The sequence below is a fragment of the Phaseolus vulgaris genome, chromosome 8, assembly GCF_051622355.1.
Source record: "Phaseolus vulgaris cultivar YP4 chromosome 8, ASM5162235v1, whole genome shotgun sequence".
In the NCBI taxonomy this organism is placed as follows: Eukaryota; Viridiplantae; Streptophyta; class Magnoliopsida; order Fabales; family Fabaceae; genus Phaseolus; species Phaseolus vulgaris.
In genome coordinates, this window is record NC_143505.1 from 52,970,556 (window position 1) to 52,985,674 (window position 15,119).

Below are 15,119 nucleotides of genomic sequence, written 5' to 3' on the forward strand. Positions count from 1 at the left end.
ATATTGTTAGCTTATCTCTTGATGAACCAAAATTAGAAGTTGTATTTTTTAATGAAGATGATCAAATGTAAAAGTCAAACACTATAGTTTACATAAGTACATAATTTTTTAAAACTATTTTTTATAAATGTTTCTCTTGATTTTTTCATATAACAAAATATATTACTACATTTTAATATATATAGTCATGTATCCCGTGTGCTATAGTTTTAAATTTAGCCGTATCTCCATGTTCGTGTTTGTGTCGTATCCGTGTAGTATTCATATTCGTGTTTCCATAAGTTTTTGCACAATGAACATATTTTGCAATTTTTGAAGTGAGTACTTATAAATATAAGGATTATTGATGAATTTATTGAAGGTGGGTGGAAGATCCAAAGGTTACCTTTACATTCCTACTTGATCATGGGTGATGTTCTTGTCAACGTGTTTCCATTAGTGCATTTATGCTAAATTTTTGTAAATTTGGATGAAATGATAGCTTAGTTCTTATAATATTTTTTTTTTCACTTTTGGCCCTCTTTATTCTACTTGTCATCTTTATCTTCGTTTTTCATTTTTTATAATTCCTTTTGTTATAATTGATGACAAAAAACAATTCGAGATATTAAACAAAAACAACAGAATAAAACAAAGAAAAAAAATTGAGAAAATTAAAAATTTATTTTGGGCTAACTATTTAATTGGAAAAAATTTATATATAGATTTCATTGATATTTGCTCTCATATGTTTTAATTATTAATTTTTGTTAAAAATTAATTACTTCTAAATGAATATTACAAAAAATAAGTTAAGAAAGTACACAACTGCAAGTCAGTGTGCAAATAACCTACCGGTCCTTTCCATTAATAAATAGTTTAATTTTCAAAAATTAAAATCTCTTGCAATATTCTAAAAACACTCAAAACGCAAATCTGGGGAATATCACCCAAAACCCTTGCGTTTGAGCTTCTTTCAACTCTTGATCTACGCTCATGGCTTCTCCGGTAACTCATCAATCCACGCATTCTCTCTCTCTTTTTGTTGCGTTCATGTTTTTCAATCGCCGCTAATAACTCTGAGCTGAATTGCAATGACAGCGAGCTGCAGAAACCACAGAGAATAGCTTGGAGAAGATCAAGCGCCAACTCGCATCCGCTTCCGGTAGAAACTTGTTGCAGGGACCACTTCTCAAGAGATCTGAAACCGTAATTCACGCACTCCCTTTATCTCAATACCAATTTCTCATTTCTCGCTTCAATTTCACTTTATTTTCGCCTCTACTCTTCTCTTTTCCTAATTCCAATTGTTATTTCTTTCTCACGCGATGTTGTGATCATGTTACATTACAATTACAATGCGTTCTGTTTTGTTGTTTGCTATGTAATCGTTTGGATAGCCAATTTTGTTTTTAAAACCATCTCTGCAGCCTTAATTGTCTCTTTTAGGAAAAAAAAAAACTAGCTAAATGCAAAAACCGCTTTTGTGTTCACAGCTGAGAAAATGGAACGAGCGTTGGGTGATCTTGGACCCGACAACGGGGAGAATGGAATACAAGTATGTCTATGCATGCTGGTTTTTCTTTGCGTGAGGAATTGGAAATCACTTTGATTACTGAAGTTCTGTATTGTTTTGGATGTTTTCCCTTTTTTAGGATAAGACGAAACGAACCTTCCGTGAAAGGGACGATTTTATTTGATGCTAATAGCACGATCACAGTATCTCCTGTGAATTTCCAGTAAGAACGGTGTTTCTAACATAAGCGTAGTTAACCTAGTTTCCAGATATGATACGAGTTTTGTTGGGTGGATTTTTTATACGTGACATGGTTGTTTATTTACTTCTGCGTGTTACAGGGGGCTTCCAAAGTATGACGGTTGCTGCTTTTGTATCCTTCTTGTCATTTTTATGGCTTTTAGTCCTTGCAGCGAATTTGCTAGCTGCTAACAGATTAATGAAAATCACTCTGCTTTTTACCTTAACTGCCCTCTTTAGATATTGGGACACCGCAGAAAAAGGATTACTTCCTCTGTGCCGAGACTCCTGGTGCAGCTAGAGCATGGGTGTCAACTTTACAGTAAGTTTTGCAATCCCACACTTTCTTCTTCCTTTGTTTGTAATAAATGGAATATAATCTTAGCCGTTTTTTTATTTGTTTTATTTTATGTTGTTGAATGTATTAGTATGTATGTTTTTTTTTTGTATTACAAAGCATCAGTTTGCAAGATTTATAAGAGGTGTGTAGCTTGCAAACAAGTTACTGCTCGGCTGAACCTAAATGTACCATGTAGAGCTTTACCATTAATTTGTTAGTTTCTTGCAAAACTTTGTTTACTTCTGTCATTTTTAAAATTCATGTAATAACTGCAGTCCTTCACGATTTTCTAAATCTTCTGAACAGTGTAATTTTATGTTCATGGAAATATACATTTGCTTGGAAAGGGAGACCTGCCGAATACTAATTCTATGTCATAGTTCAGCTTTTATATTTATGTTCCTCTTATTATTATTTATTATAATTATAATTCTTAGTTTTAACCGTTTACTCATCTGACATTAGTGCAACTCAGTTGGTTTTAAAAGCCCATAAAGAAGCTGTGAATTCCTTAAGTGGGAATGGTTCTACAAAGTTAGGAACTGTTGCAACGGTTGTTGCTGCAGCCAATTCAACAGCCTTGGAATGTTCAAAAGAAATAGAAGCAGCAATGCAGATTTCACTGCGAAATGCTTTGGGAATGATGAATAATAGGACTACTGATGGTCCTATGGATGATTTAACAATCATGAAGGTATAATCTCGTTCTGGTTTATTCTGTCTTTCTTTCTCTGTGTCAAATGTGCAAGGGTAGAGGGATCATTCTGAATTGTTAGCATTTGTGAACACGACATTGGTTCTTCTGTATATAGGTGAAATTGAAATCCTTGGAAGGAGAATTCCTCCCTTTCTTTAAAGACTCATATATCAATAACTAGTCTCTTCATTTCATTCCTTCATCCATTCTATCCAAGTATCCATTGGCTCGCCCACTCATGGTTCCTAACACATTCCCAACGTGACAGCAAAGATTAAATGAATATTTTTTTTTGGAAACTTTTGTTTTTGTGGAAGGAGTGTCATGTACAATGATAAAAAGTTATCTAAACCTTCATAACTGTTTTCGTACAACTCTTAGAAGGTGAAAATAAGTGATATAGAAAAGTACTTTTTTACCGAACCTTACCCAAATGCACCCTTAACTAGATAGTTCTAGCTAGAACATTTGATAAAGAAATTGTATGAATTTTGATTGTTTATGATTTGAATTATTTGTCATACTTCTTTTATAATGCATCAAACAATGGTTGTGCGAGGATACACAATATGGTTGAGATGGGATTATGATAAGGCTTCTTTGTATGCCATTGTCATGTATTAAACAGTAGTAACATGCCTTTCTTTTGTCGCAATATTGTTTTAAGATGGTTAAATTCCTCCTTTAATTTTGGAGTTAGGAGAGGTCTCCCTTTTTTATTACTGTTTACTTGGCTAACCCACATTTTCAAACTCTTGATTTATGTTCACTTGCTTAGCAAAAAGAAGTAAACAAATGAAAGGATAAAATACCTTGGGGAATATCTTTATTTCTCTCATAGTATTATCTATTATAGGAGGGAGGGGTTGTAATGGCCAAGATTTTAAAGAGGAAATGAGGACAACGGATATAAATAGAGAAATTATTTGTTTTTTAATTAGACAAGGACTGTTTGTATGTGGGTATTTATTGTCTCTTGCGCCTTTATGGTTCTTTATTGCTTTGGACTTTTGGTTCTGAAGGTGCTACTCCACTCTACAGGAAACACTAAGAGTGAAGGATGAGGAGCTACAAAATTTGTCTAGAGACCTTCGGGCACGTGATTCAACTATTAAAGATATAGCAGATAAACTATCTGAGACTGCTGAAGCTGCTGAGGCTGCAGCATCTGCTGCTTATACTATGGATGAGCATAGGAGAATTGCATGTGCAGAAATTGAGCGTTTGAATAAAGATTCTGGGATGCAGCAAGAGTTGTTTACGCAGAAGGTATGCCATTTTGCTGGTTTAGGGCTGATTCTCAGTAAACTGCTTGGGACAATTAACCCTTGGCTAATACTATGGGTATTACTTGCAATGGTCTTGAATATTCATCTCATCTTTTATTATTATTCTTTTTTGCAGCTAAAAGAGTCTGAAGAAAAGATTGGGAGCCTAAGCAAAGAAAAAGAACAATTAACCAGGCAGAGAGATGCTGCTATTCAGGAAGCAAATATGTGGCGCACCGAGCTGGCAAAAGCTAGAGAACATGATGTTATCTTGGAAGCAGCTGTAGTTAGAGCAGAAGAAAAGGTTAGGGTCGCCGAAGCAAATGCTGAAGCTAGGATAAGGGAGGCTGTTCAGAGAGAATCTGCAGCAACAAAAGAAAAGGAAGAGCTTCTTGCATATGTGAATGTACTAAAAGCCCAACTTCAGAGGTAATCTTATTTTCTTTTGCCCTTAAATTCTATCTTGTTAAAGTAGATTTGTTGAATACTTGGCAAACAGTAAAGTGTTTTTGCTTTGGTGACTGGTTGATGGGTTTGAATCCAAAAACAGTCTGTTAGACCCTTCCCCGTATCTTCACATAGCCTGGAGTGGGGTATGTTAGTTTTTCTTTTTCTCTTTTCCCACCAAAACATAAAAGATATAAATACCTAGCAAAACTGGGAAAGAGAAGGAAACTTTTGATGGTTTATTTGTATTTTATGAGGTTGAATATGTGATCAGTTATGAAATGTGGCTCATCATAAAACCAATGTTGGCTTAACAGATAGTTTTCTTTTTAACAGGCAACACATTGATACAACTCAAGTTTTTGAGAAGACAGAGTCATGCTCAGATACAAAGCATGTTGACCCCACAGAAGAGAATGTGGATAAAGCGTGCCTGAGTGTTTCTAGAGCTATGCCCGCCCCTGCAGAGAATGTCGTTCACGTGGCAACAGATCAGGTGAACATTCAGCCTGTTGGAGACAATGAATGGAGTGATATTCAAGCAACAGAGGCGAGGATAGCTGATGTAAGGGAAGTAGCACCTGAAACTGATGGAAGCAGCTTGGATATTCCTGTGGTTAGCCAGCCAGGTACTAATCATCACCATGAACAAGGAGCTAACTCTTTCCATCAGCCCTAATGTTATTCACAGGTATACAACATAGAGCAAATTTCAATTTAGGCAATGTAATTATATCATTTTGTTGGATGAGCATGTACACCTTATTGTTTTCATTTTATCATTGCCTAATCAAGCCGTGTGATATGTGACCCTGTCCTGAAAGTGAATACCTTTTTTCTGATGTAAATGTAATGTAATACAACACGAGCTGACCGATGAATCTTCTGTGATGTGTAACATTTGATCAACGGATAGAGCCCTTTTTTCATCCACAATGAATAGAACACCCTAAACAAACTATTAAACTCAATTGAACATTCTCGCTCATTGAAAAATTGGCTTAATTGTTGTACAAAGGCATAAATATATTGCCAATCATTTGAAGACTTATTCCAGCGTGTTCCTTCTCGGCAATCCCCGGTATACCCATAATATCTGATAGAGACTTAGCGTGTCTTTGTTTCACATTTAGGTAAGTGCTTACATGCTGTGTTTGGATTTGAGAGTAGATTTGAGAGTGATAAAGGAAAATGAAAAGTGAGGTTATCTTACCTTATTTAAGAAAAAAAGGATAGAAAGTGGCGGAGAAAAAAATTATAAAATGACTAAATTACTTTTATTATTATAAATTAATTTTATAATATGTTTAAGTTATAATTGAAAGGGCAAATATTTTTTTCTGACTTCGTCTCATGAACAAGGGGAGCAAAATGTGTAGCAAATTCATGAGTGTCTACAACACAATTTTAAGTTTACTTATATTCACAACAAATGAGCAACCTTTGTAGGTTACTCCTGTAATTGAAACCTTCATGTGCAGTGTTTGTTTCCACATAAGTACTGTTCATGTGGAGGGAAGTAGATTCTTTACTTTTGTTTTCACTAATTTAGGCTGAATAGGAAAGACTGATTTATGGGACGATTCACTTTAACCATCCTTGTATATATAAGAGGAAAGTCCAAAAAGACCAGAAACCAGTTGCATATCACTTTTTACAAATTTAATCATCTGCACTGTGCCTCGTTTTTCTGTGGGTCCCGTTGTACTTTCTTCCATAACTACATTATTTATGTTCAGCTTTCACATTATTTGATTTGTGGTTTCATTGTATATGAAATGACAAAAGTTAATTCTAACGGTCCTAATTATATAAGGGATAATATGATTATATCATATGTTATACATCTATACATGCATATATATATATGGGAATTCTCTCTAAACTGCTTTTAATTTTTTTTCTTATTTTATCCTTATATTAATATTTAATTTTATTATTGTATTATGGTCATTATGTCATTTTTTATTCCCTTCTTATCTGCTCTTAATTTTTTTTCCATTTTATCCTTATATTAATATTTAATTTTATTATTGTATTATGGTCATTGTGCCATTTCTTACTTTTTTTTTACAATATTTGGTATACGTAGTGGGGCGGTTTTGAATTGAAAGAGAGGTGGAAAAACGATTTTGAATTGAAAGAGATGTGAAGGAACAATTATTAATTGAAAGAGAGGTGAAGGAGTGATTATGAATTGAAAGACATAATTTATTTTGAAAATTAACTGAATGATGAGAGAGTGTCTGTTGTATGATAGAGAAATAAATTTATTTACATCCACTTTCTTACGAAGGAGTAGTTTTCACTAGTTACCTCCACTCCCTTATAAGAAGTAGTTGAGCGGTTACCACTTTTTTATAAGGAGTAGTTTTCACCAGTTGCATCCAAAGAAAAAAAATGTTCACACACATTTTGAATCCTCTTCCTTCACGCTCCATATTCTTCTCCTACTCTCACCCATCTTAGTCCCTCTTCTATCACCACTGTACAACAAAAACCACCATTGTTTTCTCCTTCTTGCACTTTCCAAAGCGTTCGAAGCAGAGACGTGTCTCATTGTTATAGGATTTGTACATTTTTGTTTCTATTACTTTCTTAATTTATTTTTTTTATATTTTTGTATGAATCCTAAGTCTAGCTTTGCGAGCAAACTTTGATCTATTAGATATTACATAAATTGGAAGTTTGGTAATTTGTATTTACTTTATTATTTTATTTTTTTCAACTTCTTTGCCATGGAAGATGTAGATTCAATTGATATGGTGATAGATTCTACCACTTCCAACATACAACCATTTGCATTATTTGACATTGTTTGCTGGTCCATATTTTTTAAACATTAATTTTAATCTTGATAACCTTACAAAGTTCAAGATTACACCCAAGTTAAATCAAAATTTAATATTCAAAAACAATAAAATGAAAATATAAAAAAATTAACATAAAATCTTAATAAAACTATTATCAATGGTGCCTTTAGATAATTTACATATCTTCTCATATAATTTAATATTTATTAAAATTATATGAATATATAAATAGTAAAAATAAAAAATGCGGATACACAGGCACGTGAGTGTCAGTGTTCCCGCTAGTATAACATAATGAATTAGATTATACATTAATTATGTTATATGTTATACACATAGCAGGAACACATGCACTCACGTGACTGTGTATCCGCATTTTTCATTTTTACTATTTATATATTTATATAATTTTAATAAATATTAAATTATATGAGAAGATATGTAAATTATCTAAATGCACCATTGATAATAGTTTTATTAAGATTTTATGTTAATTTTTTTATATTTTCATTTTATTGTTTTTGAATATTAAATTTTGATTTAACTTGGGTGTAATCTTGAACTTTGTAAGGTTATCAAGATTAAAATTAAGGTTTAAAAAAAATGGACTAGCAAACAATGTCAAAACATAATGCAAATGGATGTATGTTGGAAGTGGTAGAATCTATCACCATATCAATTGAATCCACATCTTCCATGGCAAAGAAGTTGAAAAAATAAAAATAATAAAGTAAATACAAATTACCAAACTTCCAACTTATGTAATATCTAATAGATCAAAGCATCAGTAGACATAAAAACTTTGCCCGCAAACTGGACTTAGGATTCATACAAAAATATAAAAAAAAATTAAGAAAGCAATAGAAACAAAAATGTACAAATCCTATAACAATGAGACACGTCTCCGCTTCGAACGCTTTGGGAAGTGCAAGAAGGAGGAAACAATGGTGGTTTTTGTTGTACAATGGTGATAGAAGAGGAACTAAGATGGGTGAGACTAGGAGAAGAATATGGAGCGTGAAGGAAGAAGATTCAAAATGTGTCAAAATTTATGAACATTTTTTTTCTTTGGATGCAACTGGTGAAAACTACTCCTTATAAGAAAGTGGAAGAAAGTGGTAACCGTTCAACTACTTCTTATAAGGGAGTAGATGTAACTGGTGAAAACTACTCCTTCGTAAGAGAGTGGATGTAAATGGTGATGGTGAAAACTGCTAAAGAAAGTGGTAACCGCTAAGTAATAATCAAATTGTTCACGTTTGACCACTACTCACATTTCATAATATTTATTTCTCTCTCATAAAAACAAACACTCCTTCTCATTATGCAATTAATTTTCAAAATAAATTATCTCTTTCAATTCAAACGGTTGCTCCATTTATTTTAAATATTTTATTAAATTCTCTCTCATACAACAAACACTCTCTCATTATGCAATTAATTTTCAAAATAAATTATCTTTCAATTCATAACCACTCATCCACTTCTCTTTCCATTCATAACCGCACATCTCTTTCAATTCATAATTGTTCCTCCACATTTCTTTCAATTCAAAACCGCTTTTTCACCTCTTTTTTCAATTCAAAACCGTCCCACTACGTATACCAAATATTGTAGAAAAAATAAGAAAGGACACAATAATCATAATACAATAATAAAATTAAATAATAATATAAGGATAAAATGAGAAAAAAATTAAGAGCAATTCAGAGGGGAATAAGAAATGACACAATGACCATAATACAATAATAAAATTAAATATTAATATAAGGATAAAATAGGAAAAAAAAAATAAGAGCAGTTAAGAGGAAAATCCCCTTTATATATAAGTATAGATTAATAATTGTTAATAATATATAAAATTATTTTTTAATAATAATAATCAAAATAAATTTTTGAAGTAATAATAAAAAATGAAAATAAAATAATAATTAGAAAATCATAAATAATGAAAATAATAACAGTCAAAATAACTTATAAAACAATAATATTAACAATAATAGTTTAATTTTAATTTAATTTTATGAATTTTTTAATATATTTTTATATATATATTGACAATGTTAATTAATTCGTAACTTTTATTTTGAGACTTTAATTCAATGTAGATACTAAAATATAATTATTTATTCTATACTAAAAGTTGATTTTGTTAAGTTTTATACAATTTACAATTTTAATTAAATCTTTTATAATTATTGCTATTCAATTTTTTTTTTAATTTTATCAAAATATATTTTTTAATAATTTTGTATGTATACACAATGTCAGAAAATTCATATTTATTTTTTATCGAGTTCATCCGAAAATAATATTTTAATTACAGGAGAGTTTTAGGTAAAAATAGACTAATCATATTTTATCTTAAATTAATTTTTAAAACAAAAATAAAATTATATCTTTACAATTTTATCATTTAATTTTTTTAATTAATCTATTATTCACAATTTTTTCTTTAATTTCTTTGAATTAAAAATAAAACCTACTTTCTATTCTCTTTCTTCTTAAATTTAAATTCATCATTGTCATGTCTCTCAAATCCACACCACTAAAGAAAAATTAACTACCAAAGCCACCACAATTAATGTTATATGGTTGTAAATTAAATGAAAGGACCTCAAATGGGTCTACCATTTCAAATTCAGAATCCGAAAAATAATAAATCCTAGTCTGCAACAAATGGCTGGCCATTACATAACCTAAAATAATGATTAATAATTACCCCAAAACTTGAACTTGGGATTAAACATTTGAAAAATAAAGAACCACAAATATCCAACCACCCTACAATAACTGTGGAGATAAACCAATGAACATAACAGATAAACCAGTGAACCTTGAATTGACTTTTAGTTAGCCCAAATATTACCTCTCCTAGTTCCCACCTTTTCATTCTCAGAAATGGTAGACAACGTGATGTATACACACAACTCATGTTTAAGCACTTACTTGGAAATTAAATACAACAAAACATAGTCAATTCAAAGTAATTAGTTTTTGGCCGTAGTAGTACAACACACCAATTTCATAAAACTTTCTTACCAAACTTTTTATTAATCAAAATATTAATTTAATATTATACTAGGAATATATTGGGATCCTAATTTAGGATATTCAATATGACATTCTTTTTTTTTCTTAATTTTTCTTTTACATTATATTTATTATTCATTATTTTCTCATATCTTTATTAATTTATCAATTAATAATGATAATATATTTATAATATTCTTTAACAGCTGGATCATGTCGAATTGTTAATAATAATACCATTACTGCTCATATTATACAATAATAATTAAAATATTCTGTAATTTCCTTTTTTTTTAAATGTCATGTTTGGAATGTTCCCTCACAAGTATAAAGTTCAATTTTTCATTAAAACCAATCTTAAATTTTAGAAATCTCATACTCATAAAATTGATATTAAAATAACATTTCTACTGATATTTTTGTCAAGAAAATTTTATTTAAAGTTGTTTATTTGTGTTAAGGAAGTATTGACCTGAACTGATGGGACTGCTAACTGTTCACAACTTCACATCACTTCTCATCTCAATCTGAATATGTCTGAGCCTTGTTGAGAGTGTTCAATTGGGTGGAAGTTAAGTTTTGGAGTAGAACATGATGGAACAAGATTTTTTTGTTTGTTTTGTTTGAATTTTGTTAAAAAAAAAAATGAAATTAGTAAAATTTATCATACTCTATTTCATTATTTTTCTTATATTCCTAGATTGACCTATGCTCCCAGTCTTTAAAATTTAGGATAAATAAGTTTTAATTCCTTAAACTTTCAAAAAATATTTTAGTTTTTAAATTTGAAAAACCCAGTTTTGATTATCTTTATAGTTTATGCACTAAAACAGTTCTGAAGAAAAAATATTTTATTTTTAAAAAATTAATGTTTAAAAACTAAAAATGCATTTTTTTTTTCTGAATTCGAGATGTCAATATGATTTTCTTAAAATAAAAACTGAATATGTTTCAAATTAAAGAATTAAAAACATAACTGATAAACATTCTTTTCATTTAATTAGGGAAAAGTAAAAAAATCTAATTCCATTCTATCAAAACATATCTAAACAATTGAATGAAACTCCTATTTTTTTTTGGTGGAATATTATATTCCATCTCATATATATATATATATATATATATATATATATATATATCTTTCATCAATTAAAAGATAACAGGATAAAGAAAGAAAGATGAACAAGAAAAAGTTAATATATTACGTCAAGTTTTCACACAAGAAAAGAATATGGTGAGAGAGATCTAGGAAATATGTATGCATGTTACTATGCTATAAGTGGTGTAAGCATGAAAATGAAAATGGTATCAAAATTTATTAGAGTCTTTACAATGATGAGAAACTCTGGTTGGATCAACAGCAAACTGAACCACAGATGTAAGATCATCCCAATTCTCATGAGCAAATTCCAGATTCTGATGATGATTCCAAAAAGTTGAGTAAGAGAAGGATGTTGGAGGGTGAGGTAGATGACCATGTCCAAAAACTGGTTTCTTAATTTCATTCTGTTGAAGGAGCAGTGATGATGGTGAGTCTGTGAAAGTCAAGTATGGCTTGCTGTTGTCAGATTCTAAACTGCATGTTTTGGAACTTGAAGAGTTTGTGGCTGAGTCTTTCAAATTTGGTGTATACTTCTTGTATGATGGGACTCGTTTCAATATTCGACACAGCGTCCACACTTCCTGCAAAACACACCCAAAAAAATCTCAAATTCTTCAATACCATGCAAATACATAACAATTAAGCTACTCAATGGATGAATTCGATAATGACTTGATAACAGGGGATCTGGTAAGTTTAACAAATATTTATTATGATAGACTTGAAAATGACTCTAATATCAGTTTGATAAGTAAATTTTAAACCTAACTCAACTTCATAAAATCAATTTATAAAATAAGATTTGCATCTATTTATATATTATGAAATACTTTAATCTCTACTCAATATTATTACGAGATTTCCAACTTAAACTACTGTATAAAATGTTTATAAAATACCAATTTATACAATATTTGGCATGGATACGTATTTGATGTGATTATTTAATAAATAAATTTGTTTGTATGTATTAATCTATTAGTAATTATCCTTTTTGACATAATTTAGTATTTTTTTAAAATTTTGACTATTTTAATAATTAACTTGTAAAAAATCCTGTTACTTTTCTTGTTGAATATGAACATGCTTGGAATCCGAATCTGAGAAACTTGAGGTCCTTTGACTATGTTATCTCACATTTGTCTTTACGTAGGGTTCTAGATGGATTTATTAGTTTAACATTTTTTTATACTTCTTTTCAATACAACTTAAAAAAGAAACATCACACGCAGTCTTCTAAGATCAGAGAAGATAGTATATTGACTTTTATACCCCTTCCTCTATTCCACTTTATTTCAAATTAATTAATACTGGTTTTACAAAACTAATGGTATCTTAAATACTTTTTTACAACTATCCTTAATGAATAAATACTTCATATATTAGGAATAAACGAGTAAATAATTAAAGAGATAAACAATATTTTTTTCATAAAATTTATAATTTTTACTGTATTTCCTAATATATACATATATATTTATATGGAAACTTTAGTCAAGTGTAAAATGGAATGGTAATGGAAATATTATTCAAGTAAAAATTATAAAATATTAAATTTTGTAATAATTATCTTACGTTCTCAAAAAATTTTATTTTGACTAAATATTCTTACATTTCAATAAAAAAAAAATTTGTTCTATCTGTCATAGTCAAAATATGCATTTATGGACAGCAACTAGACAATTTTAATAAAATTAATATTTGTAAAAATAGTATATTTGTTTATTTTTTTAATTTGTATAAAATCATAATTATATTAGAATAAATTACAATATAATCTCCTGAATTTGCTTTCAAATTTACTTTTTCACTATTACAACGATCTCTCATCAAGACATCTAAAAAATACTTTTTAAGACTTAAGAAAGCAAATATGCAATGTAAAAAAAAGTGGCAATTGAATGTTTTTAAAACAAGGGATAAATTGGGTAGAGTTTTAAAATTTTGATAAAATATAATGCAGTGTGAATCTAATTTAGTCTTAGAATTAGTGTGGGATGAAGAAAGTAAAATATTAATTAGTATAATTGACTTACAGCTTCTTGAATGTGATTAGGTTGTGGAGTATTGGTAGATTTTCCATTGGGTGGGAGACGAAACTCATGCATCATCCAATCAGTTTTGGTGCCTTTTCCAGCACTTCCACGGTAATACACCAATGATTTCTTCAGACCAATGCATTCATGAGGTTCTTTAACACAGTATATAGGTTTATCAATCCCTGTGGCTTTCCAAAATCCAGATCCTGTTACTCTATTAGGCCTTATGCTGTTCCTGTACTTTCTCCCTCTTATGCAGAAGAAGTACCATTCCTTCTCCCCCACAGAACTTGCTTCTTCACCACCACACAAAACACCACTTCAGATTACAAACCATCAACAATTACTCAATACAAATCAACTTTTCTCCCTATAGAAATTACAAAAATCAAATTGGGTGGTGGCTACTTTCTCACCTAACTAACTACCCTATTCAAACTACATGTACCAAATCTTTGTCTTCCTTTCAATTTATAATAACACGTTATTCAAGTTTGAGTTTCTAGATCTTCACATGAAAATCATGGTAAATGTTAATTATTATCAGTATTAAGCTGTTTCATTCAGTTCTTGAATCATGCAGAATCGTAACCAAACTGATGCAATTCATCTGCTGTATCAGATGCAAAAAGTACTTACTTGGAAGATCCCATGGATCATATTTGTAGATGTCAATCTGTTTGATGAGTTCAATTCTGAGAGGCTTTTTCTCCACCTTTCGCCTGAGATAAAACCCCACAAGCTCTTCATCTGTTGGGTGGAATCTAAACCCTGGAAGCACAACTTCATCTTCTTTCTTGTCCTCATCATCAGTGTTGTGTAACTTGGGCACATCCATTGTTGTTGGTCTCTGCAAAACTTGAAACTTGGGAACCTTCTTCTAATGTGTAAGCTATGTTCCTCCTTTTCATGTACTTATATTAATTTCTGTCACCTCATTGAGTAAATTGAAGGAAAACTAAACTCTGTCAAAATATCTTCCCTCTAAATTGAATATTAGCAGCAGCTGCAGTCAAGTCAAATATTTCCATTAAATAGTGTGTGGATGTCTTAAAAATAAAGTTGAAGCTTACCTCATACATACATATGAATCTGTTTAAGGTTTTGAAAAATAGGGTTCTTTAAAAAATTGATTATCTTAAATCTTTGAATTTAAAATGATGTCTTAATTATTTTGATATGGTTTGCTATTATTATTAAGTTAATGAAGTGTTAGCTTTGAGGGCAACAAGAGAGTAAAGTCTATGAGAGTGGGCACAAGTTTGACTATGATGTACACATGTGGATTATTGGAATGGAACAGGTACTTGCAATTAAGAAGGGAAAAGGTCAAAAGAGATTTCAAAGTCATTATTTTTCTGTAGAGAATTTTCGAAAGCTAACTTCACCAATTAGATTATTGGTGCCTGAAATTATGATCATCAACATCAATCTTCACTTCTAATTTCTAAATATCTTCAAATGTAATAATCAAAGGACTACTGCTATTCTTGTTTTGTTTTCTCATTTTCATTTTCCGAGAATTATTAATTAAATTATATTCCACCCTAAAATAATGTTTACTAGGAAAAGAAAACTCATATAAAATATAATATCAATATTAAAAAATAAATTTTAAACTTAATCTTACAAACCCAAGATTTAT

General features: G+C 30.1%; 2 protein-coding genes across 5 annotated transcripts; one reads left to right on the forward strand and one right to left on the reverse strand.

Moving 5' to 3' along the window:
- The first annotated feature begins 851 nt into the window (after positions 1–851).
- Positions 852–5,458, forward strand: SWAP70 (Pleckstrin homology (PH) domain-containing protein). The gene is made up of 10 exons (XM_068628550.2): positions 852–987; positions 1,081–1,188; positions 1,476–1,537; positions 1,635–1,718; positions 1,837–1,868; positions 1,976–2,057; positions 2,541–2,769; positions 3,814–4,041; positions 4,177–4,469; positions 4,824–5,458. Exons 1-10 carry the CDS (start codon positions 976–978, stop codon positions 5,164–5,166), a joined length of 1,473 nt encoding a protein of 490 aa, XP_068484651.2. The 5' UTR covers positions 852–975; the 3' UTR covers positions 5,167–5,458.
- Positions 5,459–11,512: 6,054 nt separating this feature from the next.
- LOC137827011 (transcription factor JUNGBRUNNEN 1) lies at positions 11,513–14,480 on the reverse strand. Of its 4 annotated transcripts, none has more exons than XM_090293384.1 (3): positions 14,114–14,480; positions 13,472–13,767; positions 11,513–12,016 (listed from the first exon to the last, which is right to left on the reverse strand). In XM_090293384.1, exons 1-3 carry the CDS (start codon positions 14,310–14,312, stop codon positions 11,642–11,644), a joined length of 870 nt encoding a protein of 289 aa, XP_090149510.1. In that variant the 5' UTR covers positions 14,313–14,480; the 3' UTR covers positions 11,513–11,641. The 4 variants fall into 4 exon arrangements, with proteins under 4 accessions (XP_090149510.1, XP_090149512.1, XP_068489299.1 ...); XM_090293386.1 differs by having other exon boundaries at positions 11,513–12,012; positions 14,114–14,457; XM_068633198.2 differs by having other exon boundaries at positions 13,472–13,770; positions 14,114–14,452.
- Between the last annotated feature and the right edge of the window lie 639 nt (positions 14,481–15,119).